Source organism: Podarcis cretensis, assembly GCF_951804945.1.
Source record: "Podarcis cretensis genome assembly, chromosome: 14".
NCBI classification, from domain to species: domain Eukaryota; kingdom Metazoa; phylum Chordata; class Lepidosauria; order Squamata; family Lacertidae; genus Podarcis; species Podarcis cretensis.
In genome coordinates this window covers 83,645-110,737 of record NC_137183.1, presented here as the reverse complement: position 1 = coordinate 110,737, position 27,093 = coordinate 83,645, and the positions used below count along the sequence as shown (strand labels likewise).

The 27,093-nt window shown below is 45.0% G+C and overlaps 1 protein-coding gene across 1 annotated transcript; it reads left to right on the top strand.

Annotated features, from left to right (window-relative positions):
- Positions 1-6,612: 6,612 nt before the first annotated feature.
- Positions 6,613-20,497, top strand: LOC307202699 (maestro heat-like repeat-containing protein family member 7; the record flags this gene model as incomplete). Its single annotated transcript, XM_079952864.1, has 3 exons — positions 6,613-6,942; positions 11,360-11,509; positions 20,339-20,497. The coding sequence occupies exons 1-3, from the start codon at positions 6,865-6,867 to the stop codon at positions 20,495-20,497; spliced, it is 387 nt and encodes a 128-aa protein (XP_079808990.1). The 5' UTR covers positions 6,613-6,864.
- Positions 20,498-27,093: the final 6,596 nt, after the last annotated feature.

Sequence of the window (27,093 nt, the reverse complement as noted above, 5' to 3'; positions counted from 1 at the left end):
ATCCTGTCCGACCGGGGGCGCCAGTTCATCTCGAGTTTCTGGCGGAAGCTGATGGGCATCCTGAATGTCAAGGTCAACCTAGCGTCGGCAAGACACCCGCAGACCAACGGACAAGCGGAGAGGGTCAACGCCGTCATGCAGCAGTACCTGAGATGCTACGCCAACCAGCAGCCCTCGACCTGGGTGGACTACCTGCCCCTGGCCGAGTTTGCCTACAACAACACACAACATGTGTCCACGGGGGTGACACCGTTTTTCGCCAACAACGGGCGACATCCCAGGACCTTCCCGGGCTTAGAGAAAGAGGGGGAGGGGGAGCCGCAGGGAGCAGAGGCATTGGCAGAGGAGTTACAGGAGGTCCATGAAGAACTCCGTAGACAGTTAGACCTAGCAAAACACGTATACAAGATGCACGCAGACTCCCCAGAGGAAATCGGGGAACAAGGGGGCATGGACGGGTTGGGGGAGGCTCCTGGGTTCGAGCATGCCAGCAACGAGATGGAAGCGGAGGAGAGCGACGTTGATGTACCCGTCACGGACTGGCAGCATGCCAGGGGGGAAGACCTGTATCCGGCATGCACCCCCACAGCATTGGAGCACCCGGAACCCACGCCAGAAGAGGGGGAGGGGGGAAGGGGGGGCTTCGAGGGGGGGATGGATGTCAGGGACTCAGCGGGAGCGCAGGGAGGAGAGGAGATGGAGAGCGAGGGGGAGCAATCCGAGGGCAGCGTAGGAGAATATGACAGCAGCCCGAGAGATTCCATGAGCCTCTCCAGCGAATCGGAAGATTCACAGAAGGGGGCGCCGATGGGCAGGGCAAGGGGCGACCCAAGGGGGACACCCCAGAAGCAAGGGGCCAGCGGGGACTCCCAGAGCAGCAGTTGGAAATCAGGACCAGCTTCCCCACCAGAGCGTAGTGGGGGGGAGGAGTCCCAGGTGTCAGTGCCCACATATGCACCACCAGCGAGAGAAGATGAGTCAGGGTTGACCACGCCTCCATCGGAGAGCGAGTTAACGGTCAAGAGGAAAGTTGCAGGCTGGGCGCGCGCACCAAGTTCAAAGGTACAGGAGAGCGGCACAGAAGGTAGCCCGGATAGGGAACCAGGTCCTAAAGCCCGCCGGAAGGAGGGGCAAGAATCGTCAGGGTCAGCGTCAGAGGAGTCCAGGAAGGATGAGACCCTAGCGGGCAGGAGGGCCCAGAGGAGAAAGGAACTTAGGAAGAGGTGGAGCAAGGCGAGGGTCTTAAACTGGTGTGGAAGGGGAGGAGACTCAGACGGGACTTCGCCGGTCTAAGGTCGAGACGTAGAGCTGCACGCTGCGGCTTTAAAATGGAAACTGAATCTCAATAAAGACTTTTGTACATAACTACAGCCTAGCGTTGGTCCTCTGTGAGCTGGGACCTGGAGGTAGCTCTGACAGATAAGTTTTTGGGAAACCATGGAGAAGATCTGCAGAAAGAACTTGGAAAAGAGCCAGGAGTTTTGGACAGAAGTTCACCAAAAAGAGGGAAATCAACACCCCTGACAGAAATAGATAAAGTACTAAGTGCTGTTGGAGGAGAAGCAGAGTAACTACATCATGGCACTGCAAGTATTAAGCTGGAATGTGAATGGACTCAACTCCCCGGAAAAAAGGCGAGAGTCTTTCATTTATTAAAAAAAGAACAATTGGATTTGATTTGTCTACAAGAAACACATGTGATAAGGCTACACAGGAAGATATTGAGCAATAAAAGATTGGGACATGAATTTATTTCATCAGACAAAATTAAGAAAAGAGGAGTAGTACTTTATGCAAAATGAAATTGATGAATCAGGAAATAGAATGGAAGATCAAACAGATGAGACAGAAGACATTTGAATCGGCAAATAAATGTGGGAAACTGCTGGCTTGGCAAATGAAAAAAGACAAAAACTTAATACTATTACTAATTTGGAAGTGGAGGGAAAGAATATACAGAATCCAGTGGAGATCAGGAAGTGCTTTCAGAGGTATTTTAAACATCTATATACACAGGAGACTCAGAAAGAAATGGACATTGATCAATTTTTGAAAATAAATGGATTACAAAAAATCTCTCAAGAAAATAAGCTAATGTTGAATTATAAAATAACAGACCAGGAGGTAGAAGGAGCCATTCAGAACATGCAATTGGGCAAATCCCCAGGGCTGGATGGTTTCACTTCAAGATATTATAGATCCTTGAAAGAATGGCTAGTACAGCCTTTAAAGGAAGTTTGCAATGAAATACTGGAAGGGAAAAAGGCACCAGAGTCGTGGAAGGAAGCTTATATTACACTTATACCGAAAACAGAGTCTGAGAAGACACAGCTTAAGAACTACCGCCCCATATCTTTGCTCAATGTGGATTACAAAATTTTTGCTGATATTATGGCTAAAAGACTAAAAAAAGGTACTAGTAGAAGAAATCCATAAAGATCAAGCGGGCTTTCTCCCGGGGAGACACTTGTCTGACAATACGAGGAATATAATTAACATTTTAGAAAAATTACAAGTGAATATTAACACCAAAGCAGTTTTGATATTTGTGGACGCGGAGAAAGCCTTTGACAATATTTCTTGGAGTTTCATGAAGAAAAATTTACAGGGAATGGGGGTAGGTCAAGGTTTTGAAAACGGTATAGGTGCAATCTATTCAGAACAAAAAGCTAAATTAATTGTAAACAATGTAGTCACAGAGGAGTTTAAGGTTGAGAAAGGAACACAACAAGGTTGCCCAATCTCTCCATTGTTTTTTATATCGGTCCTGGAGGTTCTGCTTAGTATGATTAGAAAGGACCAATTGGTTAAAGGTATACAAGTCGGAGCTAAACAGTACAAATTGAAAGCATTTGCTGATGATTTAGTATTGACACTACAGGAGCCAGAATCTAGTACCAAAAGAGTATTGGAATTGATTCAAGAATTTGGTCAGGTTGCAGGATTTAAGTTGAATAAGTTGAAAACTAAGGTTTTAGAGAAAAATCTAACAGTGATTGAGAGAGAGACGTTTCAGAAGGAGACAGGATTAACATTGGTTAAGAAAGTGAAATACTTAGGGGTTAACATGACTGCTAAGAATGTGAATTTATTTAAAGATAATTATGAAAAATGTTGGACGGAAGTGAAAAAGGATCTAGAAATATGGACAAATTTGAAGTTATCATTGCTAGGCCAAATTGCTGCGATAAAAATGAATGTATTGCCAAGGATGGTGTTTTTGTTTCAAACACTGCAAATTTTGGACAAAATGGATTGTTTCAAGAAGTGGCAGAAAGATATCTCTAGATTTGTCTGGCAGGGCAAGAAATTTAAGATACTAACTGATGCTAAAGAAAGAGGTGGATTTGCCCTGCCAGACCTTAAGCTTTATTATGAATCAGCCACATTTTGTTGGCTGAGAGAATGGCTGCTTCTTGAAAACATAGACATTTTGGACCTAGAAGGTTTTATAATGTATTTGGGTGGCATGCATATCTGTGGTATGACAAGGTCAAAGCACATAAAGCGTTTAAAAACCATATTGTCAGGAAAGCACTGTTTAATGTCTGGATAAGATATAAGGATTTGCTTGAAAACAAAACTCCAAGGTGGTTGTCACCAATGGAAGCAAAGGCTCAGAAAAAGCTCAATATGGAGGCCAATGGGCCGAAATATTGGGAAATTTTGGAACAACAAGGGGGCAGATTAAAACTGCAGAGTTTTGAAAAACTAAAAAACAAAGTACGAGATTGGCTTCATTATTACCAAATAATGGAGTGTCAGGGGCTCAGGAGCAGAGGCACAGGGAAGAGAGGAGATGGAGAGCGAAGGGGAGGAATCCGAGGGGAGCGTAGGAGAAGAGGACAGTGGACCAAGGGATTCCATGAGCTTCTCCAGCGAATTGGAAGATTCACAGAAGGGGCGCCAGTGGCCAGGGGTAGGGGGTTCCCAAGGGGAACGCCCCAGGAGCAAGGGGGCAGCAGGGACTCCCAGAGCAGTAGTTGGAAATCAGGACCAGCTTCCCCACCAGAGCAGAGTGGGGGGGAAGAGTCCCAAGGATCGGGGCCAGTGCATTCCCCACCAGGGAGAGAAGATAAGGCAGGGCTGACCACGCCTCCATCAGAAAGTCGGACAACGGAGGAGAGGTCAGATCCGGCCAGTGTCCCGGAAGAGGGAAGCAGTGACCGAAGTACTGTAACGGTTAGGAGAAAGGTCACTGGGTTGGCGCGAGAGGCAAGTTCAAATGTACAGGAGCGCGGGACAGCAGAGAATGAGGATTGGGAACAGGGTCCTAAAGCCCGCCAGAGGGAGGGGGGGGAGCTAAGCAACTCAGCGTCGGAAGAGTCCAGAAAGGGCAATGCCCCAGCGGGCAGGAGGACCCAGAGGAGGAGAGAGCAGCATAAAAGGTGGAGCAGGGCTAGGATCTTAAACTGGTGTCATAGGGGAGGAGACTCAGACGGGACTTCGCCAGTCTAGGGTTTAAGACGTAGGGCTGCACGCTGTGGCTTTGAAATGGAAACTGAACTTCAATAAAGACTTTTGTACATTACTACAGCCTAGCGTTGGTCCTCTGTGAGCTGGGACCTAGAGGCAGCTCTGACATGGAGGCTTACAATTTGGATAAGAAAATTGGCTTTCTGGTGGAAAAATCAAAATTGGAAACAGAACTGTTAGATCCAAAAACTAAGAATTTGTCAAGAATGTATAACTTGCTGTTGAAATGGAATACTCAGGATGAAATGGTGAAATCTGCTATGATTAAATGGGCACAAGATGTTGGACATAACATTATGATGGTTGACTGGGAACAGTTATGGACCACAGGCATGAAATTCACGGCATGTAATGCCCTAAGAGAAAACTTAATGAAAATGATTTGCAGGTGGTACATGACACCAGTCAAGCTTGCAAAAATTTATCATTTGCCCGATAATAAATGTTGGAAATGTAAAGAGACTGAGGGTACATTTTTTTCACCTTTGGTGGACATGCCCAAGGATTAAGACTTTCTGGGAGATGATCTATAATGAAATGAAAAAGGTATTTAAGTATACCTTTCAGAAGAAACCAGAGGCCTTTCTCCTGGGCATGGTCGGCCAATTGGTGTCAAAGAAGGATAGAACTTTCTTTATGTATGCCACAACAGCAGCAAGAATACTCATTGCAAAATATTGGAAGACACAAGGTCTACTCACCCGGGAAGAATGGCAGATGAAGGTGATGGACTATATGGAACTGGCAGAAATGACTGGCAGAATCCGAGACCAAGAAGAAGAGTTGGTGGAAGAAGATTGGAAGAAATTTAAAGTTTATCTACAGAAACATTGTAAAATTAAGGAATGTTAGAAGGATGTTGGAATGAAGTTATGTGGTTTTAGCAGAAATGATATAAAGGTCTAAGTAAAAATGGATTGTTAATTGGTGAAAGAAGAGAATGTAAATTATAGTATATTAAGATAATTTTTTAGGATAAAAACAAAGATGGAAAGGATTTGCTGAAATATCTAATTGAACTAGAATACAAAAAAGGGAGGTGTGAGGAAGTCAAGGAAATAAGTAAAGGAAAGAAAGTTATGTAAAGGTTTGATTTGTTTTTTTTAATTGTCTGTTTTTTATTTTTTTTGTTTAAATTGATATTTGTTTATCTTTTTTTTCTAACCTTTAAAATCTTAATAAAAATCCATTAAAAAATAAATAAATCAAATCCAAACTCTTCTTCTTCTTCTTCTTCTTCTGAAAGCATGCCAGACGGTTTTCTCTTGCTGGGCTCTGTGGGACGAGGGCTGACTGTGCATCTCTCTCTCTCCACTTCTTAGGTATCCCAGGATTTCCCCCTTCTTGGACAGCTGGTGGCGCTCTTGTCCCTTCACCTCGCAGACAACGTGAAGGAGATTGGCCTGCAGTCAGCGGAGGCCTTGTACCATCTCCATTACATCATGATAGCCAAAATGGGTGAGGGGGATGCTGGGAAATGGCTTGTTTCTTGTAAGCCGCAGGGTGGGAGATCTGTAGCCCTCCAGAGGCTGCTCCAACTCCCATCATCCCTGAGTGTTGCCCATGCTGGCTGCTGCTGGGGTTGATCAGGGAGTTCAGGAGGGCCAGAATTGTGCTAGCACTGGCCTAACGCCAACACCCCATTGGCCAGAGATGAGAGGGCAGTCTTGGGGGAGGAATTCACTGCTGATGTTCATCAGAAAAGCCTTCTGGACCTGACCAGTGGCCCAGCCCAGTCCAGCATCCTGTTCCCACAGGGGTTGATCAGATGCTTGTGGGAATCCAGCAAGCAGAATTCAAGCTCTTTCTACTCCTGTACTTTGCTGCCTCTGACCATGGAGGCAGAGCATAGCCATCCTGGCTAATAGCCATGGGTAGCCTTCTCTTCCATGAATTTGCCTCATCTTCTTTGAAAGCCATCTTGGTCCGTGGCCATCAGTGCCTCCTGTGGCAGGGAGTTCCAGAGTTTAGCTGTGCATTGCAAGAAGAAGGACCATCCTGAAACTTCAGTTTCATTGGAGGTCCAGTTGTTCTCATGTTATGAGGGCAAGAGAGAAAGCTTTCTCTCTCCACTTTCTCCAAGCCATACATTGTGTCTCCGCTTCCTCGCCGTTTTTCTAAACGGAACCGCCCCCCAAATGCTGCAACCAGCATTTGCTCCACAAGCACCCCAGTCCTTTTGGTTGCCCCCTTCTGAACCTTTTTTCCAATTCTGAATTATAATTTTTGAGGTGAAACCAATAATTGTTTTTGTTGGTCCCAGTGGGAAAACTGGAGGTTTTGAGCAGGGAGCACTAATGCTGGGTTCTTTTGCATGCATATTCCAAAACCCGACCCTGCTTAGGTAAGGAACTGGAGAAGAGGAGGAATAAAAATAAGAAAGGCAACATGGTTAGATGGGTCCGAGAAGACTTCTTCATCCCTGGGCCCTCTCTCTTCCACTACAACATCGCAAAAGTGGCCAAGGTAGGGGTGGCCTTTTGTACTCTTTATTGCTAAGACCGCAGCCACTCCCAGTTAGCAAAGATTTGCTCACTCGGGCCAATGGGGCCCTGCCCCACCAACTTCAGCCTGCCCTCAGGCAGCCCACGCCTTCTAGGGATGAGGGAGAGATTCAGAGCAGTTCACACTGGAAGCCAAAGCTATCAAATCAAGGCTTTCAGAAACATCAGGAGAACTGAAACACAACCCGCCTTTGAAATTCACATGTCCTTGAATTTCGCAATGCCAAACAGTGTGTAAAAAATCCATGCGTGAGCTATTAGTGTAAATAACATTCAGAAATGCATTGTATTAGAATAAATTGCTCAAAGACAAGTGCCCGGTAGCCTAAACTGCATGCAGAATTCTACTTATTGAAATTCTACCAGGTGCTGGGAGACCTAGGGTTCAGATCCCCACTCACGAGTCAGTCACAGTCTCTCAGTCTAACCTACCTCATGAGACTAAAATGGGGAGGAGAGAGAACCATGCATTGCCACCTTGGGCTCCTCAGGGCGGAAAAAGAATAGGAAAAGTTGACTCATTCAATGCATCTTTCACAAGGCACTGCCAAGCCAATGGACTATGCCAACCTTGTGGTGGGTGTTTTTGTTGTATATTAAGAACTAAATAGCCCAATAACATTACAATTAAAGTGGAAGATTCAAGGGCTGTACAGATGGAGAATGAATGACTACCTACTTGAAAAAGAAGAAGTGATCGAAAAAGCTAAAATTACCATTAAAGACTACTTTGACTTAAACATCAACAAAGGGACAGGTATAGACACAGTATGGGATGCTAGCAAGGCTGTGTTAAGAGGCCTCCTGATACAACAAAATTCCCAAAGAAAAAAGGCTAAAGAGAAAAAAAAAGAAGAATTAATCCATCAATTGAAAGAATGCGAAAAAAATATGATAAAAAACCCAAATGACGATGGCTATAAGCAACAATATAAAACGCTCCAAACAGAATACTCGATATTAATAAGCCAAGAGGTGGAATGGGGAATAAAGTTAATGAAACAAAGGTCCTTCGAATCAGCAAATAAAATTGGAAAGTTTCTGGCGTGGCAACTGAGAAAAAGAAGAAAATTTAGTACCATCAATAAAATAAAAGTTGAAGAACAAGTCTTGGAAGACCCCAATGATATAAAAAAGAACTTCCTTAAATTCTATGAGAACTTATACAAAAGAGAAGAAGAAGATTTAACGGGCATCGCAAAATATCTAGAAGAAAATAGTCCCAAAAATATATCAGAAGAGGAAAGAACCGCCTTAAATAAACCCATAAAAATAGAGGAGATCCGAGAGGCAATCAAGAGGATGAAACTGGGGAAAGCCCCAGGCCCAGACGGGTTATCTGCCAAGTATTACAAGGTCCTAGAGGAACACTTAACACCAGTACTATGTGACGTAATCAACGAGATACTAAGAGGAGGAAAAATGCCAGCATCCTGGAAAGAAGCCTATATCACGTTGATTCCGAAACCAGATTCAGACAAACTTAACATCAAGAATTATAGACCGATTTCATTACTAAATAACGACTACAAGATCTTCGCAGATATAATGGCACACAGACTTAAAAAGTGTTTAACTAATCTCATCCATATTGACCAGGCCGGTTTCCTTCCCAACAGACAAATAAAAGATAACATTAGACATACAATAGACATCATTGAATATTTAGAATGTCATAATGAAATTCCCGCTGCTTTAATGTTCGTCGATGCCGAGAAGGCTTTCGACAATGTCTCCTGGGGTTTTCTGATAAAGTGCCTGGAAAGATCAGGGATAGATGGCATATTCCTGCAAGGAGTTAGAGCAATCTACACACAACAAAGAGCTAGATTAATTATTAACAATACCCTGACAGAACAGTTTGAAATAGCAAAAGGCACTCGACAGGGGTGCCCTCTGTCACCGCTGTTGTTTATCATGGTTTTAGAGATAATCACAAACAAGATAAGAAAAACCCCAGAGATCCGTGGCATAAAAATAGGAGCGAAAGAATATAAACTGAAAACATATGCAGACGATCTTATGCTGTCATTGGAAGAACCAAAAGAGAGCGTCGGCAAAGTGTTAAAGCTACTAGAGGAATTTGGAAAATTATCCGGATTTAAATTGAACAGAGCAAAGACTAAAATAATGACCAAAAATATGGAAGAAGAAACCAAAAACGATCTTGAAAGTCAAACTGGAATTAAAATAACTAAAAAAGTAAAATACCTTGGAATCTGGTTAACTATGAAAAATATAAATCTGATTGAAAATAATTATAAGAAAACATGGAAAGAAATAATGAAGGACTTGGATACATGGAATAGAATACATCTCTCGTGGTTGGGGAGAATGGCGGCGATTAAAATGACCTTACTACCTAAATTACTCTTCCTATTTCAGAATATACCGATAATTAGAGGAACCTCAATATTCAAAGAATGGCAGAGATTACTTTCTAAATTCATTTGGCAGGGAAAGAGACCAAGAATCAGATTTAAATTGCTCACAGACCAAAGAGATAGGGGTGGCCTTGCGGTTCCAAACTTGAGGTTATATTACGAAGCTGCATGTCTTTGTTGGGTAAAAGACTGGATTGTCATCAAAAACAAAAATTTGTTAGATCTAGAGGGGTTTAATCTAAGATTCGGTTGGCATGCCTATTTATGGCGAGACAAGGGAAGGGTTCATAAAGGTTTTTCTAACCACATTTTCAGAGGGCCACTGCTGGAAGTGTGGGAAAGGAATAAAAAACTGCTGGAGCAGAAAACGCCCTGGTGGTTATCACCAATAGACATTTTAACAATTAAAAAATTAAATATAGAGGGGGAAAGATGGACATATGAAGATTTACTAACCAAAACAGAATCCGGATGGAGGATTAGACCTTATGAAGAAATAAAAAGCAAGCTGACTGGCTGGATTCAATACCATCAAATTAATTCAATGTGGAGAGAAGATAATAAGATCGGAATAAATGACAAGAAATCTAGATTTCAGATTGAAATAATAGAAAGTAAAACAAAATTATTATCAAAAATGTACAACCAGTTACTTGAGTGGGACACCAAGGACGAGGAAGTAAAGGATGTAATGGTGAAGTGGGCGGTAGACCTAGGGTACAACATAGAGTTTGACAAATGGAAGGCATTGTGGTGTAAAGATATGAATTTTTCAGCATGCACGACACTAAAGGAAAACATGTATAAGATGATGTACAGATGGTACATAACGCCGGTAAAACTACATAAAATGTATAGAACGGGCGATAAACTGTGTTGGAAATGTAAGAGCAAGGAGGGCGAATTCATTCATATGTGGTGGACGTGCGAGATTCTCAAAAAATTTTGGGAATCCATCTATAATGAATTAAAAAAAATTCTTAAATACACGTTTGTTAAAAAACCCGAAGCCTTCCTGCTGGGGATAATTGGTAAGGATATCAAAGAAGAAGATAGAACCTTTTTTCAATATGCAACGGTGGCCGCCAGAACCCTCATAGCACAGTACTGGAAAACACCAAAAATCCCAACACTAAAGGAGTGGCAACTTAAATTATCCGATTATTTGGAGCTGGCTAAATTGACACAGAAAATAAGAAATCAAAGAAGTGCAAAATTTAACAATGAATGGGATAAATTTAGGATATATATGGAAATAGAGACAAGGGGAAAATTAAAATGTTGATCAGAAACACATATGTACTTATAGATATCACAGTAGGCATGAGATAACGCTTACTACGTAAAAAGTTTTATTAAGGAATAGACACAGCAGATAGATAAACAAGATAATAATTTCCGAAATCGAGATAAAGGGAAGTCGATCAATGTCATCAAAGTTGTATGTATTTCATGTTTTGTTTGTTTGTTTTTTTCTCTTTTTCTGTTTTTTCTTTTTCATTTTGTCTTTTGTATGTTTGTGAAATATATTTATGTCAAAATTTAATAATAAAAAAAAAAAAAAAAAAGAACTAAACACACAGCCGGCAGGTTCCCACCCAGTCTGTTTGGCATTGGTTATATAACGGATAGCCACTATTATTCACCCTCTCTGTTCCTGGAGGAATTTTTTTTTTTAATTTTCTAGTCTGATTTTAGATTGAACCTCTTCATGTTCCAATGTCATAACCAATTTAAGATGTGGATCGAAAATAGCAAGGCGTCACCTGACTTTTAGTTTTGTTTGTTGTAAAATCTTTCAGCTACTTAAATAAACACATAAATAGAATCACCAAATTGTAGAGTTGGAAGGGACGTGGGGGTCACTTAGTTCAACCCTCTCAAGGCAGAGTGGAGATGTCTTTCACTTGGTTTGTGAAGGCACCCTTGGACTACTGAAACGTGGTCAGAGTGTGGAGCAGAAGAAAACTCCCTCTTCTTTCTTCTTTGTGCCAGGCTTTTGGGGAGCACCTCACGCCCAGCCAGATCAACGAAGTCGTGTTGAAGGCGATTGACAACCTGACAGTGGAAGACAGAGCCGTCTCTCAGGCTGCAGGAAAGCTCCTGAGGTCCTTCCTTGAGGAATGCGGCATGGAAATGGAGGACGTAAGGCTCAAAACGGAGGCAGGGGGAGCAAGTTTCCTCTAAATCAAACGTTCTCTTCGGACTTAGAATTAGCTTGTTTCTGGCAAGTAAGAAGAGCCAGTGTGGTGTAGTGGTTAAGAGCGGTAGACTCGTAATCTGGGGAACCGGGTTCGCGTCTCCGCTCCTCCACATGCAGCTGCTGGGTGACCTTGGGCCAGTTACACTTCTTTGAAGTCTCTCAGCCCCACTCACCTCGCAGAGTGTTTGTTGTGGGGGAGTTACAGATAGGTAGCCATGTTGGTCTGCCATAGTCAAAACAAAAAATTCCTTCCAGTAGCACCTTAAAGACCAACTAAGTTAGTTCTAGGTATGAGCTTTCGTGTGCATGCACACTTCTTCAGATACACTGAAATAGAAGTCACCAGACCCTTCTATATAGTGAGAAGGTGGGGAGGGGTATTACTCAGAAGGGTGGTGGGATTGGGTGATTGGCAGATAGCTGTGATGAGCCTGTTGACGACTCTTAACGACTGCAATAGGTCTTACAGGAAAAAGCAAGGGGTGAGAAGGTGAAAAATGGCTTTTAGTTATAGATAGGTAGCTGTGTTGGTCTGCCATAGTCAAAACAAAATAAAAAAATTCCTTCCAGTAGCACCTTAAAGACCAACTAAGTTAGTTCTAGGTATGAAGAAGTGTGCATGCACACGAAAGCTCATACCTAGAACTAACTTGGTCTTTAAGGTGCTACTGGAAGGAATTTTTTTATTTTGTTTTAAAAATGGCTTTGTCATGTATAATGAGATAAGAATCCAATGTCTTTGTTCAGACCAGGTCTCTCCATGGTTTTAGGTTTGTTAATAAGTTGCAATTCAGCAGCTTCTCTTTCCAGTCTCTTTCCTGCTTTTTCCTGTAAGACCTATTGCAGTCGTTAAGAGTCGTCAACAGGCTCATCACAGCTATCTGCCAATCACCCATTCCCACCACCTTCTAAGTAATACCCCTCCCCACCTTCTCACTATATAGAAGGGTCTGGTGACTTCTGTTTCAGTGTATCTGAAGAAGTGTGCATGCACACGAAAGCTCATACCTAGAACTAACTTAGTTGGTCTTTAAGGTGCTACTGGAAGGAATTTTTTGTTTTGTTGTGGGGGAGGAAGGGAAAGGAGAATGTTAGCCGCTTTGAGACTCCTTTGGGTAGTGATAAAGCGGGATATCAAATCCAAACTCTTCTTCTTCTTCTTCAATTTCCATGTCTGTGGCTCGCGCCTCTGTTTCCATCCTGCTGCAGTTCGGCTTCCAAAAATCAACCACCCTGTTTTTCATCTCGCTGTCTGCTTTGGCAGTATTTTAATTACATTATTCCACCCTGTTCATTTCAGTGCAAAGGAAACACAATATGGACAACTCTGAGGTCAATTAATAAAACTTTGCTATGATCAAAATGATCACCCTCCCAAAACTAACCTACCTATTCCAAACCCTCCCAATCTGGATTCCCCCAACACAGCTCCGCAGATGGCAGAGAAAACTATACTCTTTTGGACTTCCGGGTTAGTGCCATCTGTAATGGCGGAATTCCTCTGATCGGGAGGAATTTGCCTCTTGGGAATTTGGGTCTGGCCGCCACGCGAAGGCGGAGACCAATTAAAAATCACAGGCGCTGAAGCCTGTGAACGTGGGATTTGGCGGGCACCTTTTGCGCCTCCCCTACCCGTGGGGAAACCCAATTTCGGGGATCCGGAGCGACGTGGGGTGAGCGGCGCGGTGCTTCGAATCAACTGCTTTTTCTTTTTTCTTTTTTTTTAAAAAAATATTTATTCAAAGTTTACAGGTTACAAAAAAAATAGTAAAAGAGAAAAAAGAAAAAGAAAAGAAAAGAAAAAGAGAAAAATACACAAAAGATAAAAAAGATAAAAAAGGAACAAATCAAACCTTTACATATTTACCTTTCTTAACTTATTTCCTTGACCTCCTCACACCTCCCATTTTTGTATTCTAATTCAAATTGTTAATTCAGCAAATCCTTCCACCTTGTTTTTATCTTAATAATTTGTTTAAAATGCTATAATTTTACATTCTCTCTTTCATTAATTCATTTTTACTAAATCTTTACGTTATTCCTGCCAAACCGCATAATTTTCTTTTTCAACCATCTTTCTAATCCTTAATTTTACCATTTTTTAAAAAAACCACTTTTACTTTCCAATCTTAACTCTCATCCAAACCAATATATCTATACTTATTCTTAAAACGTTTCCCTAAGGTAAAAAAAGATTCCATTCCACAAATTTCCCAACTTTCATTAAAAACAAAAAACAAAAAAACAGATTGTATTATATGCACTTTGAGTTCCCAATTTCCATTCCACCAACTCCCCTCCCGGTTTCAGTCCCCAGCATAGGTCCATCTATCCCAAAAACCATCAACCCGGAGATCTTAAGTCTGAGGCTCTTAAATCAGTTTCATGACCCCTCTGCCAGTCTTTTTGATAGTCTTTAATATTAAAAACCAATTCTCGGGGGAGCTCCAACCCAGCAGCATCCACATTCCTTCCTGCCAAACCTCCATGGCTGAAAATAGGGCCTATAAGATGTTCCAAGTCCTGTTTCACACTCCTTTCAAATCCAAAGGTCCCAAAAACTCCAATCTCCACCTGGGTCATTTTGTAATCCAAAGGTCATCTGGTCTCCACATAAGGAGATCTCTCCATCTTTCATTTTCCAATTCAGGCCAGGTTTCCATCTTCGAAAATTTACTTCTCCTTGTTGCCGTCATGTCAGGCCTCAAATTATAACTCGTCTTTTGCATCTGTAGGGTGACGGCTCCCCCTTTCTTCACTTCAGTCGCAACATGATTTTCCTTTTCAGAATTTCCTGTTTGTTCAGTTGAATAAATTTCCTGTGCCGAGATCTTATCAAGCTCTTTACTAGTGTCCACTCTTGTCTCCAAAGTTATAACATTCGAAGTCAAAACATTTATCTGACCTTGCAGCTTTCCCAAGAGAAAGAATGTCCTGTTCAATTCAAGCTGAGTTTCCTTCCCGAGCACCATTCTTAAACAATCCAAGGTCAAAAAACAGTTTCTCAGCTGTTCCTTAAAGCAATATCCCAAAGCTCCCTCTAGAGGAATTTAAATTCCTTTTCACTCCTTTCAGCACAGACCCAAAGCTCCCATAAGTTAAATTGTAACAGTCATACCTTCATTGTATATATAAACTTGTAGCAAATATAGACAATAGAAACAAAGTCCTCTTTTGTATCTTGACAGCTAGCTTGACAGCTGTCAAATTGATCTATTCAGCATCAACGGGCTCTCACGGACCACTCCTGGGTCCAGGGGGGTGGCACATCAAATCTCAAATTTTATTCTTCTCCTGCAGGCTCCCCTGCTTCCAAAAAAAATTTCTAATAGTCTCAATCAGTAGAATTAAAGTCCTTTACATAAAACTCTCCATGACCTTAGTTGACAGGTTCTTTGCTTTAGCTTATTTACAGAAAGGGGAGGTGGACTTCCTGTTTGGACCTTCCCCGATCGATACCAAATTTGCAAATATTTTAAGAGTCCAATTTCCGTTTTACTCACGGGTTGTTGTTTGAAATCCAATTATCCACAGTTTAGCCCTTTACAGATAGGCTTTCCAAGGCTTCAGCTTACAACCTCATTGCTTCAGTCTATTTACAAAAGGGGAAGGCGGACTTCCTGTGTTGAGCCTCCCCCCGTTTCGATGCCAAATCAATTTTTTTTTTAAAAAAAAGTCCAATTCTCCTACTTCGCTGTACTCACAGGTAGTTACTTTAATGTCCGATTGTCCACAGGAAAAAGTCAGCGCTCTCCGGCAACGGCTGTGCGGCTTCACTCCGTGAAAATAGCGGTCGATTCGAAACACTGCACCACTCTCCCCACGTCACTTTCGGAGCCCCCGAAAAGGGGTTTCCCTGTGAGTAGGGGGGGTGCTCCTGGTGTCCGCCAAATCCCACGTCCCCAGGCTTCCACCGCCTGGGGTTTTTAGAGGGTCTCCGCCTTCGCTGTGGCGGCAAGACCCGATTTTTGCGGAGCGGATTCCTCTGAGTCAGAGGAATTCCGCCATTTGCCGATGGCGCTAATCCGAAAGTCCGAATCAACTGCTTTTTCCATGGAACGAAGCCACATAGCCGTTGTCAGAGAGCGCTGACTTTTTCCTGTGGACAACACAGGAAGTCCGCCTTCCCCTTTTGTAAATAGACTGAAGCAATGAGGTTGTAAGCTGAAGCCTTGGAAAGCCTATCTGTAAAGGGCTAAACTTTCATCGGTAGAAAATATTAATATTAAACCCCCCTTGGATGCAGGAGAAGGGGGGGGGGAGATTTGGACTGAGTTTGCCTGCAGGAGAGAGTGGGAAGAGAGTTAAAAGCACCACCGCTCTGACCCTGGAAACGGGCTGCTACTGACGTGCTTTGGAACGTTTGTTGACAGCTAGCTAAACAAGAGAGATACATTGAAATACATCGTTGCGACTGTTTCCGTCTGTGTTAAAGGTAAAGGTAAAGGTACCCCTGCCCATACGGGCCAGTCTTGACAGACTCTGGGGTCACGTGGCCAGAGTGGCATCGCTGCTCTGGCGAGCCGGAGTCGCACACGGAAACGCCGTTTACCTTCCCGCTGGTAAGCGGTCCCTATTTATCTACTTGCACCCGGAGGTGCTTTCGAACTGCTAGGTTGGCAGGCGCTGGGACCGAGCAGCGGGAGCGCACCCCGCCGCAGGGATTCGAACCGCCGACCTTTCGATCGGCAAGTCCTAGGCGCTGAGGCTTTAACCCACAGCGCCACCTGCGTCCCTTTCCGTCTGTGTTAAAAAGGACTAAAAGTCAAAAATTGAAACTAAGTTTATTGTTTGAACTGTATTTGGACATTTGGACATTACGGATTAATACAAATGGAAACTGTTTCCCCCTAGAGGAAGCTGCTATTGTTACAAGAGCTGGGCTAGGGAAGGCAGGGAAAAAGCTGTTGCTGTGGAATGTAAAGTAACACAACTAGAGAGAGAAAGAGTTCCATACTTGCAGAGGCAACTTGATGACCATAAGTTGACGCTTTCTGTGATTGAACTTAAAGAAAAACAGACGAACTTGAGGATCAGAGCTTTACCTGAATTGGAGAAGGAAAGTCTGATAGACTTTCTTATGCAGGAATTTGCTGACTTTTGGGATGTGTATTTGGATCAAGAGGACTTTAGAATTGTGAGGGCCTTTAGAATTGGAAGAGGAGGGAAAAAGAGAAGAATAGAATAAGAGATTGCTTGATTACCCTTCAAACTAAAGAAGAGAGAGACAAAATTTTGGGTTGGCACTATCAGAAGAATTTAGAAGTACAACAGTCAAGAGTGGAAATCTTTAAAGATGTCCCAAAATATCTTTTGGATCTTAGGCCTAATTATGGAGATTTGGTTGCCCTGCTGAGAAAGAACGAAATTAAATTTAGGTGGGAGTTTCCCCAAGGTTTATCCTTCAGTTTCAAAGGAAGGAAAATTAAAATAAGATCAGTAGAAGATAAGGTAAAGCTTTTGTACAAATACGAAGAAGACCTGCAGAAGGAAGTTGGAAAAGAGCCAAGAGCACCTGTCAGGGGCTCAGGAGCAGAGGCACAGGGAAGAGAGGAGATGGAGAGCGAAGGGGAAGAATCCGAGGGGAGCGTAGGAGAAGAGGACAGTGGACCGAGGGATTCCATGAGCCTCTCCAGCGAATCGGAAGATTCACAGAAGGGGGCACCAGTGGCCAGGGGTAGGGGGTTCCCAAGGGGAATGCCCCAGGAGCAAGGGAGCAGCAGGGACTCCCAGAGCAGTAGCTGGAAATCAGGACCAGCTTCCCCACCAGAGCAGAGTGGGGGGGAAGAGTCCCAAGGATCGGGGCCAGTGCATTCCCCACCAGGGAGAGAAGATAAGGCAGGGCTGACCACGCCTCCATCAGAAAGTCGGACAACGGAGGAGAGGTCAGATCTGGCCAGTGTCCCGGAAGAGGGAAGCAGTGACCGAAGTACTGTAACGGTTAGGAGAAAGGTCACTGGGCTGGCGCGAGAGGCAAGTTCAAATGTACAGGAGCGCGGGACAGCAGAGAATGAGGATTGGGAACTGGGTCCTAAAGCCCGCCGGAGGGAGGGGGAGGAGCTAAGCGACTCAGCGTCGGAAGAGTCCAGAAAGGGCAATGCCCCAGCGGGCAGGAGGACCCAGAGGAGGAGAGAGCAGCGTAAAAGGTGGAGCAGGGCTAGGATCTTAAACTGGTGTCATAGGGGAGGAGACTCAGACGGGACTTCGCCGATCTAGGGTTTAAGACGTAGGGCTGCACGCTGTGGCTTTGAAATGGAAACTGAACTTCAATAAAGACTTTTGTACATTACTACAGCCTAGTGTTGGTCCTCTGTGAGCTGGGACCTAGAGGCAGCTCTGACAGCACCAAACAGGAAATCACCAGATAGAGGACTTGAGCAAAGAGCATTGGATAGAAGATCTCCAAATAAAGGAATAGTGGAGATAGCAGCATTATCTTTTGGATTGGACTCCCCCAGTGAACCTGCCGTCAACATTACCAACAGAAGAAGAGCAAGCAGTTGGAAAAAAAGCAGAGTAATTACACTATGGCCTTGCAAGTGTTGAGCTGGAATGTGAATGGACTGAACTCCCCGGAAAAGAGGCGGAGAGTCTTTCATTTATTAAAAAAAGAACAATTGGATTTGATCTGTCTACAAGAAACACATGTGATAAGGCTACACAGGAAGATATTGAGCAACAAAAGATTAGGGTCATGAATTTATCTCATCAGATAAAGTTTAAAAAAGAGGAGTAGTTCTTTATGCAAAAGAAAGCCTATCACCGAAATTTATATTCAAAGATGACCAAGGAAGATTTGTTGCAATTGAAATTCAATCACAAGGAGAGCAATTCTTGATAGTATGCATCTATGCACCAAATGAAGGAAAATAGGAATTTTTTAAGAAACTACATGAGACTCTGATGCACTATATGGATTACAATATGATCTTGATGGGAGACATGAATGGAGTGGTGTCTACAAATATGGATAAGGCTCAGAGACAGGTAGTCACCAAAGATGGTAGACTACCAAAAACCTTTTTTTGACATGACTGAAAATATGGACTTAGTTGATATTTGGAGAATAATAAAGAATCCTCTGGGAAGAGAGGGAACTTTCTTCTCCGAGCCTAAAATGACATGGACAAGAATTGACCAAATCTGGGTAACTAGAGGACTGGCTCCAAAGACCAGCAAAGTGGAGATTTGCCCCAAGACTTGTTCTGATCATAATGCAGTGAAGATGGAAATGAAATTGATGCCAATTGGTTCCTTCAGATGGAGGATGAATGATACTTTGTTTAGGAATGAAGAAGTGATGAAGGCGGCCCAAAAAACTCTGAGAGACTACTTTGAGATAAATATGAACACAACAGTGGAAAAAAGAGTAATCTGGAATGCAAGTAAGGCAGTTATGAGAGGATTCCTGATACAACAGAATGCAATTAAGAAGAGAACCCAAAATGAAAAAAGGATAAAATCTTGGAAAAAATAAAGGAAGGAGAAAAGAAGCTGAGAGCAAAACCAAAATCACAGGAGATCCTGAAAGAGATAAAGTTATATCAAGTACAATATATGAAATTGATGAACCAGGAAATAGAATGGAAGATTACAAAATTTTTGCAGATATTTTGGCTAAAAGATTAAAAAGGGTGTTAGTAGAAGAAATTCATAAAGACCAAGCGGGCTTTCTCCCGGGCAGACATTTGTCTGATAATACGAGGAATATAATTTATATTCTAGAAAAATTACAAGTGAATATCAATACTAAGGCAGTTTTGATTTTTGTGGATGCAGAGAAGGCCTTTGACAACATTTCTTGGAGTTTTATGAAGAAGAATCTACAGGGGATGGGGGTAGGTCAAGGTTTTGAAAATGGTATATGACGCAAAGGGTCAGAAATCAAAAAAATACAAAGTTTATTGGAGATTGGAATAAATTTATGGTCTATATTGATGGAAACTATAGAAACTTACCAACTATAGTAGGTATGCTATAAAACTTACGATGTATAAACTAGTAACCAATACCAGCTGCAGAAAGTGAAGCCTTTAATCTAAGAAACCCGAAACCAGAAGGGAAGGAAGTCAGTATGTGTATCCGAAATGTATACTGTAATGTAAATGTCCAATGTTTTTCCTTTTTTTTTCTTTTTTGCCCTTTATTAATTCTTTTTTCGTGTTTTATGTGTAAGTGTATTTTTTCGTTTCTTTCTTCACGTTTATGTTGAGGTCTATGTTTATGTTATGTACGTGGTAAATGAAAATCAATAAAAATATTTATAAAAAAAGAAAAAAAAGAAAATGGTATAGGTGCAATTTATTCAGAACAAAAGGCAAAATGAATTGTGAACAATGCAGTGACAGAAGAGTTTAAGATTGAGAAAGGAACAGGACAAGGTTGCCCAATCTCTCCATTGCTTTTTATATCGGTCCTGGAGGTTTTGTTAAATATGATCAGAAAGGACCAATTGGTTAAAGGCATACAAGTGGGTGCTAAACAGTACAAACTGAAAGCATTTGCTGACGATTTAGTATTGACTTTGCAGGAGCCAGAATCTAGTACCAAAAGGGTACTGGAATTGATTCAAAACAAAGATCACCACAGCCAATCACAAACAAACAACCACACCCTAGGCCAACCCCAACCTCTCTTACCACCATAGGAACACAAGTGAACGGCAGAGAACCGGCACGAGTAACGCTGACACCAAACCCTACATACATTAAGCAAAATAGAAACAGGTTCACCACACTTTCTCATCCTGGTCTTCTTTTATCTTCTTCCAGCTGCCTATGGTTGTGAAGGAGATTTACAACCGTCTCCACCAGATCCCCGACACCCGCACTAAGGAAGTGACACTTTCGGCTATTGTCAGCCTAGCCACCAAGCGCATGCAACCGGTCGTAGACAGCCTGTTGGACTGTTCGATGGAGTGTGATGAGTAAGTTTTTGTGATGTGAAAATGGGGAGGGGTAGATTTAAGGGGTTTCTTAATTTATATTTATTTATATTGAATTTCGTACTTGCAAAAAATTGTGCTCCGAGTTGTGGTTTCTTTCTTTGCTAATGTATGTGCAATATAAAGAAAATATCAAAGGCCTGACTTTTTTTAAGAAAAGGAAAAAGGAAAAATTCTGTTTTGAAAAATTGCAGAAGTGCCACGGTGATCTGGAAGGCCTTGGTCGCTGATCAGTATTCCAGCGTCAAGCTGCTGAGACCCCTCCTGAAAAGGCTGCAGGATGATGACCCCAAAGCGGAAGTCACTTCCAGGCGACGCAGCACTTCTCAAATGCCAATGGCGGTACGAAACCACTCATTTTCTCTCTCCTGGATTGTTTTGAATGGGAGCTGGATGGGGCTGGGGGCTTCTTGCTGGGAGGGGGGTGCATCTTAATAAGTGGTCCATCCTGTGAGCACCTGCTTTGTATGCAGAAGGGCCCCAGCATCTCCATGTCGGGGAGTTCCTTGCCTGAAACCCTGGACAGCCACTGCTAGTCAGTGTAGACAACACTGAGGGAGATGGACCGGGGCTCTGAGTCGCGTCTGAGTCTGAGATCTTGATCTGACGATGACCTCTGCTGAATGCCGTTCTCCTGTCCTTGTCCCTCCAGGCTACCAACGCTCTGTGTCATATCCTGTCGTTCCCTGAGGCTGCAGGTATCCTGAAGAGCAAGTTCCACCACCTGCTGTTTGCACTTAGCACTCAGATCTGTTTTGTCCATGAGGCGAGAAGAAGAGGTTCGAGGGCGGCAAGTCTAATCCCGGAGCCCTCTTCGCATCTCGATCCACTGATGTAAGGGACCTGCTAATGCATTTGGGGGGACCCTCCCTTCTCTCTCTGACCCATAGCGGTGATGGCTCAGCCCTCCCCCAAGAGATAGGCTTCATTTGGACATGGAGGTTCTGCTTAGGTTAGATAGCTAGGAGACCCAGGCTTCCCCAACCCCTGTGCTCTTCAGTCACTTTGGACCACAACTCCCACCAGCCCCAGCCAGCACAACTGGGCTGAAGATGGGAGTTATTGTAGCCCAAAACATCTGAAGGACACTAGGATGGGAGAGGATGTTGGAGACTCTCCCGCACGATGGGCTGATTTGGGTGTGGTGGGACTCACGTGTCATGAAACCTTAAGTCTCCATCACAGCCGAAAGGTTGCCGCTTGTGCTGGAAACATGGGGGAGGCTGCAGGGGGTGATGGTTGGGGTTGGACTGCAAGATGTCAAGGACCTAAAACTCCCCAGATGAACCTACCCAGACCTTGCGCTCATCATCGGAAGCCCCTCTTCACGTGCCTCCTCCACACAAGAAGGGGCCTTTTCTGTGGTGGCTCCCCATTAGTGAGTTGCTCTCCCCAGGGAGGCTTGCCTGGTGCCTTTAGATGCCAGGCAAAAATGGTCCTCTTCAATCACGCCATTGGCTGATTAATCTCCTATGCCCTTTCAACTGCGTTTGTTGGAGGGAGAGGAGTTATTGGTTTGCTTTGGTTCTTGTTTTTATTCTGTATTTTGTGCTTTTTAACTTGCATTTTTATGTTGTGAACTGCCCGGAGATCTACGGGTGAAGGGCAGTATACAAATTTTTAAAATATAATATTCTTAATTCCTTCACTTGACTCAGGACTACTGTGCAGGCCCTGAAACAACTGATTGGGCGTGCTGAATACCTTGACGAATTTGAGGTTTTGGGGTTGCAAAGCTGCTGGGATATGCTGTCAAGTCCAGAAAGCTTTTTCAAAGGCATTCGTCTTCTGGCAAGGTAAGAAGGTGAAAAGGACTGGCAGGTGAGGCATGAAGAGCAAGGCCTGCTTTCTGGGGAAATGGGGATAAACTTCTTATTTATTTCAGAAAATGTACCATATTGTTCACTCTATAAGACACACTTTCCCCCTCCTAAAAAGTAAGGGGAAATGTGTGTGCGTCTTAGGGAGCGAATGCAGGCGGGAGGCTCTGCTCAGCGTTCAAGTAACCTGGTGGTGGTTGTTGTTGTGCAGGAACGCTGGGTGGTTCTTCCTGCCAGCTTCAGACTTGTGAATTCTTTGTCTCTTACTCTTATGTTTCAGGACCTTGTTCACCTCCTCAACAGAACAGTACCAGAGGATTGCCCGATTGGCCCGGGAATATATGTGCTGTCCGAACAACAAGAAGAGAGCCATTGGCATGGCGTTTTACTTGGAGGTAGGAACTGGAAACAGGGAATGCCTGTTCTAATGTTTCTAATGGTTTCTTTATTCCTCACAATTTAACTGTCAAATGTTCTTTAGTATTTACACATTTTTTATTTAATTGTACAACTTCAGCTGCATTCACTGCTATCATGTCTAATAAATATGGACAGTGTTTTTTTGATAGAAGATGAATGTATACATAATAAAAGATGCACTTACAGTGGCTTTGCTCCAACTTAGGGGATGTCTGACTCCGATACGGACACTTCCGTGACCTAGTGCGCAAGTTACTGCAGGCAGCAATCATACAGGTATTCCGTTAATGGATGAGCAAGTCTTCACCTTTGGAAGGCTAAGATTTTTCTTAAAATTACATTTTTATATGTACTATTGGAAACACCTTAAAGCTGGTATAAGTTCATATGTGTTTATTTTTGCCTGCTTTAAAGATTGATTTTTGTATGTCTGCTGGTTTATTATATATCTTTTTTTCTCTTTGTTCCGCTATGTATTGGGGTGGGGAGACATAACAACAACAACAACAACAACAACAACAACAACAATTCTTTGCTCGTCCAAATAAGCTTTTTTCATATATTTATTGAGGCCACTAAGTCTTTGAACTGAAGAGATTTCTCCAGTTTCAAGCGTCATCTCATGCTCTTTATGAGCCAAGTCCAAATCCTCCTGCAGTTCAGACCCAGCTTAGGATGTGTTTGGTTCAGCATGATTCCAACCAGCTCATACTCTTTCCTTCCCTTTCCCACCAAAATGTACCTGACTGTGAGAGCAGAGGTGAATTAGATTGGGAGGGCCATGCCCAGCCCTAGAGGTTGGAAGGCGGGGTCCAGGCCCACCAGAAACCAGCAGAGAACTCCATAGTTCCAAATGGAAGCACCAGCCTAGCTTCTGCTGCAGCCACGTTGGGATGAGAAGGGGCAGGAGGGGTCATGCGTGGCTGGGTGCTTCTTGCTGGAGACCATTGAACTGAAGTGAGCTGCTTTGGGGGCCAACCTGAATCAATCCCAAAATAACCCGTTCAAGAGGTGCTTTTTAGAAACTGAGCTCACACTAAAACTGTAAAACCATGAAAATATATGCTTATGAAATACATGATATTTGTTGTCTGATAAGGGGGAGGGGGGCGGCAGCTCTATACCTTCCATGGGTCACAACAAGCCTGGGGGTCAAAACAAAGCACCACCATCTCAGGTGAATATCAGGATTGAGTCCATTGCTCAACTTTATCTGGTGTCACTTAGGCTCTGCCAGTGAGACCACTTGTGCTGCTGCCACTGCCTTGTCTGGCTGTCAAAGCCTCGACGACCTGCGCTACTGCCTCTTCCTGCCTCCGCCTCTTCTGGCTGTCAAAGCCTTGACAACCTGCGCTGCTGACGCTTCTGGCTGTCAAAGCCTCGACGACCTGCTGCCGCTGCCCCTTCTGGCTGTCAAAGCCTCGAAAATCTGTGCTGCTGCCTCTGCGGCTTCTGGCTGTCAAAGCCTCGACGATCTGCGCTGCTGCCTCTGCCTCTTCTGGCTGTCAAAGCCTCGACAATCTGTGCTGCTGCCTCTGCCTCTTCTGGCTGTCAAAGCCTCGACGACCTGCACTGCTGCCTCTTTCTTTTCTGGCTGTCAAAGCCTTGACGACCTGCGCTGCTGCCTCTTCCTTTTCTTGTTGTCAAAGCCTCGATGACCTGCGCTGCTGCCACAGCCCCTTCTGGCTGTCAAGGCCTCAACGATATGCGCTGCTGCCTCTGCCTCTTCTGTCTGTCAAAGCCTCGAAGACCTGTGCTGCTGCCTCTTCCTTTTCTGGCTGTCAAAGTCTCGACAACCTGCTCTGCTGCCGCTGCCCCTTCTGGCTGTCAAAGCCTCAACGATCTGCGCTGCTGCCTCCGCCTCTTCTGGCTGTCAAAGCCTCGATGACCTGCGCTGCTGCCACAGACCCTCCTGGCTGACAAAGCCTCAACGATATGCGCTGCTGCTTCTGCCTCTCCTGGCTGTCAAATCCTTGACGACCTGTGCTGCTGCCACTGCCCCTTCTGGCTGTCAAAGCCGCAATGATCTACGCTGTTGCCTCTGCCTCTTCTGGCTGTCAAAGCCTCGATGACCTGCACTGCTGCCTCCGCCTCTTCTGGCTGTCAAAGCCTTGACATTCTGCGCTGCTGCCTTTGCCACTTCTGGCTGTCAAAGCCTCGACGATCTGCGCTGCTGCCTCTGCCTCTTCGGGCTGTCAAAGCCTCGACGACCTGCACTGCTGCCTCTTTCTTTTCTGGCTGGCAAAGCCTCGACGACCTGCGCTGCTGCCTCTTCCTTTTCTTGTTGTCAAAGCCTCGATGACCTGCGCTGCTGCCACAGCCCCTTCTGGCTGTCAAGGCCTCAACGATCTGCGCTGCTGCCACAGCCTCTTCTGGCTGTCAAAGCCTCAACGATCTGCGCTGCTGCCTCTGCCTCTTCTGGCTGTCAAAGTCTCGATGAGCTGCACTGCTGCCTCCGCCTCTTCTGGCTGTCAAAGCCTCGACGACCTGTGCTGCTGCCGCAGCCCCTTCTTGCTGTCAAAGCCTCGACAACCTGTGCTGCCGCCTCTGCCCCTTCTGGCTGTCAAAGCCTCGAGAACCTGTGCTGCTGCCTCTTCTTCTTCTGACTGTCAAAGCCTCGATGACCTGCGCTACTGCCTCTGCCTCTTCTGTCTGTCAAAGAGTCGACGACCTGCGCTGCTGCCTCTGCCTCTTCTGGCTGTCAAAGCCTCGGTGACCTGCACTGCTGCCTCCGCCTCTTCTGGCTGTCAAAGCCTCGACAATCTGTGCTGCTGCCTCTGCCTCTTCTGGCTGTCAAAGCCTCGACGACCTGCACTACTGCCTCTTCCTTTTCTGGCTGTCAAAGCCTCGGCAATCTGTGCTGCTGCCTCTGCCTCTTCTGGCTGTCAAAGCCTCGACGCCCTGTGCTGCTGCCCCTTCTGGCTGTCAAAGCCTCAACAATCTGCGCTGCTACCTCTGCCGCTTCTGGCTGTCAAAGCCTCGACGATCTGCGCTGCTGCCTCTGCCTCTTCTGGCTGTCAAAGCCTCGACAATCTGTGCTACTGCCTCTGCCTCTTCTGGCTGTCAAAGCCTCGACGACCTGCACTACTGCCTCTTCCTTTTCTGGCTGTCAAAGCCTCAACGACCTGCGATGCTGCCTCTTCCTTTTCTTGTTGTCAAAGCCTCGATGACCTGCGCTGCTGCCTCTGCCTCTTCTGGCTGTCAAAGTCTCAATGATATGCGCTGCTACCACAGCCTCTTCTGGCTGTCAAAGCCTCAACGATATGCACTGCTGTCTCTGCCTCTTCTGTCTATCAAAGCCTCGACGACCTGTGCTGCTGCCGCTGCCCCTTCTGGCTGTCAAAGCCTCAACAATCTGCGCTGCTGCCTCTTCCTGTTCTGGCTGTCAAAGTCTCGACAACCTGTGCTGCTGCCGCTGCCACTGCCCCTTCTGGCTGTCAAAGCCTCAACGACCTGCGCTGCTGCCACAGCCTCTTATGGCTGTCAAAGCCTCAACGTCCTGCACTGCTGCCTCTTCCTTTTCTGGATGTCAAAGTCTCGACAACCTGCGCTGCTGCCGCTGCCACTTCTGGCTGTCAAAGCGTCAACGACTTGCGCTGCTGCCACTGCCCCTTCTGGCTGTCAAAGCCTCGACGACCTGCGCTGCTGCCGCTGCCCCTTCTGGCTGTCAAAGCCTCAATGATCTACGCTGCTGCCTCTGCCTCTTCTGGCTGTCAAAGCCTCGATGACCTGCACTGCTGCCTCTGCCTCTTCTGGCTGTCAAAGCCTTGACAACCTGCGCTGCTGACGCTTCTGGCTGTCAAAGCCTCGACAATCTGCGCTGCTGCCTCTGCCGCTTCTGGCTGTCAAAGTCTCGACAACCTGCGCTGCGGCCTCCGCCTCTTCTGGCTGTCAAAGCCTCAACGACCTGTGCTGCTGCCTCTTCCTTTTCTGGCTGTCAAAGTCTCGACGACCTGCGCTGCTGCTGCTGCCCCTCCTGGCTGTCAAAGCCTCAACGACCTGCGATGCTGCCTCCGCCTCTTCTGGCTGTCAAAGCCTCAACGACCTGCGATGCTGCCTCCGCCCCTTCTTGCTGTCAAAGCCTCAACAACCTATGCTGCCGCCTCTGCCCCTTCTGGCTGTCAAAGCCTTGACAACCTGCGCTGCTGCCTCCGCCTCTTCTGGCTGTCAAAGCCTCGACGACCTGTGCTGCTGCCGCAGCCCCTTCTTGCTGTCAAAGCCTCGACAACCTGTGCTGCCACCTCTGCCCCTTCTGGCTGTCAAAGCCTCAACAACCTGTGCTGCTGCCTCTTCCTCTTCTGACTGTCAAAGCCTCGATGACCTGCGCTACTGCCTCAGCCTC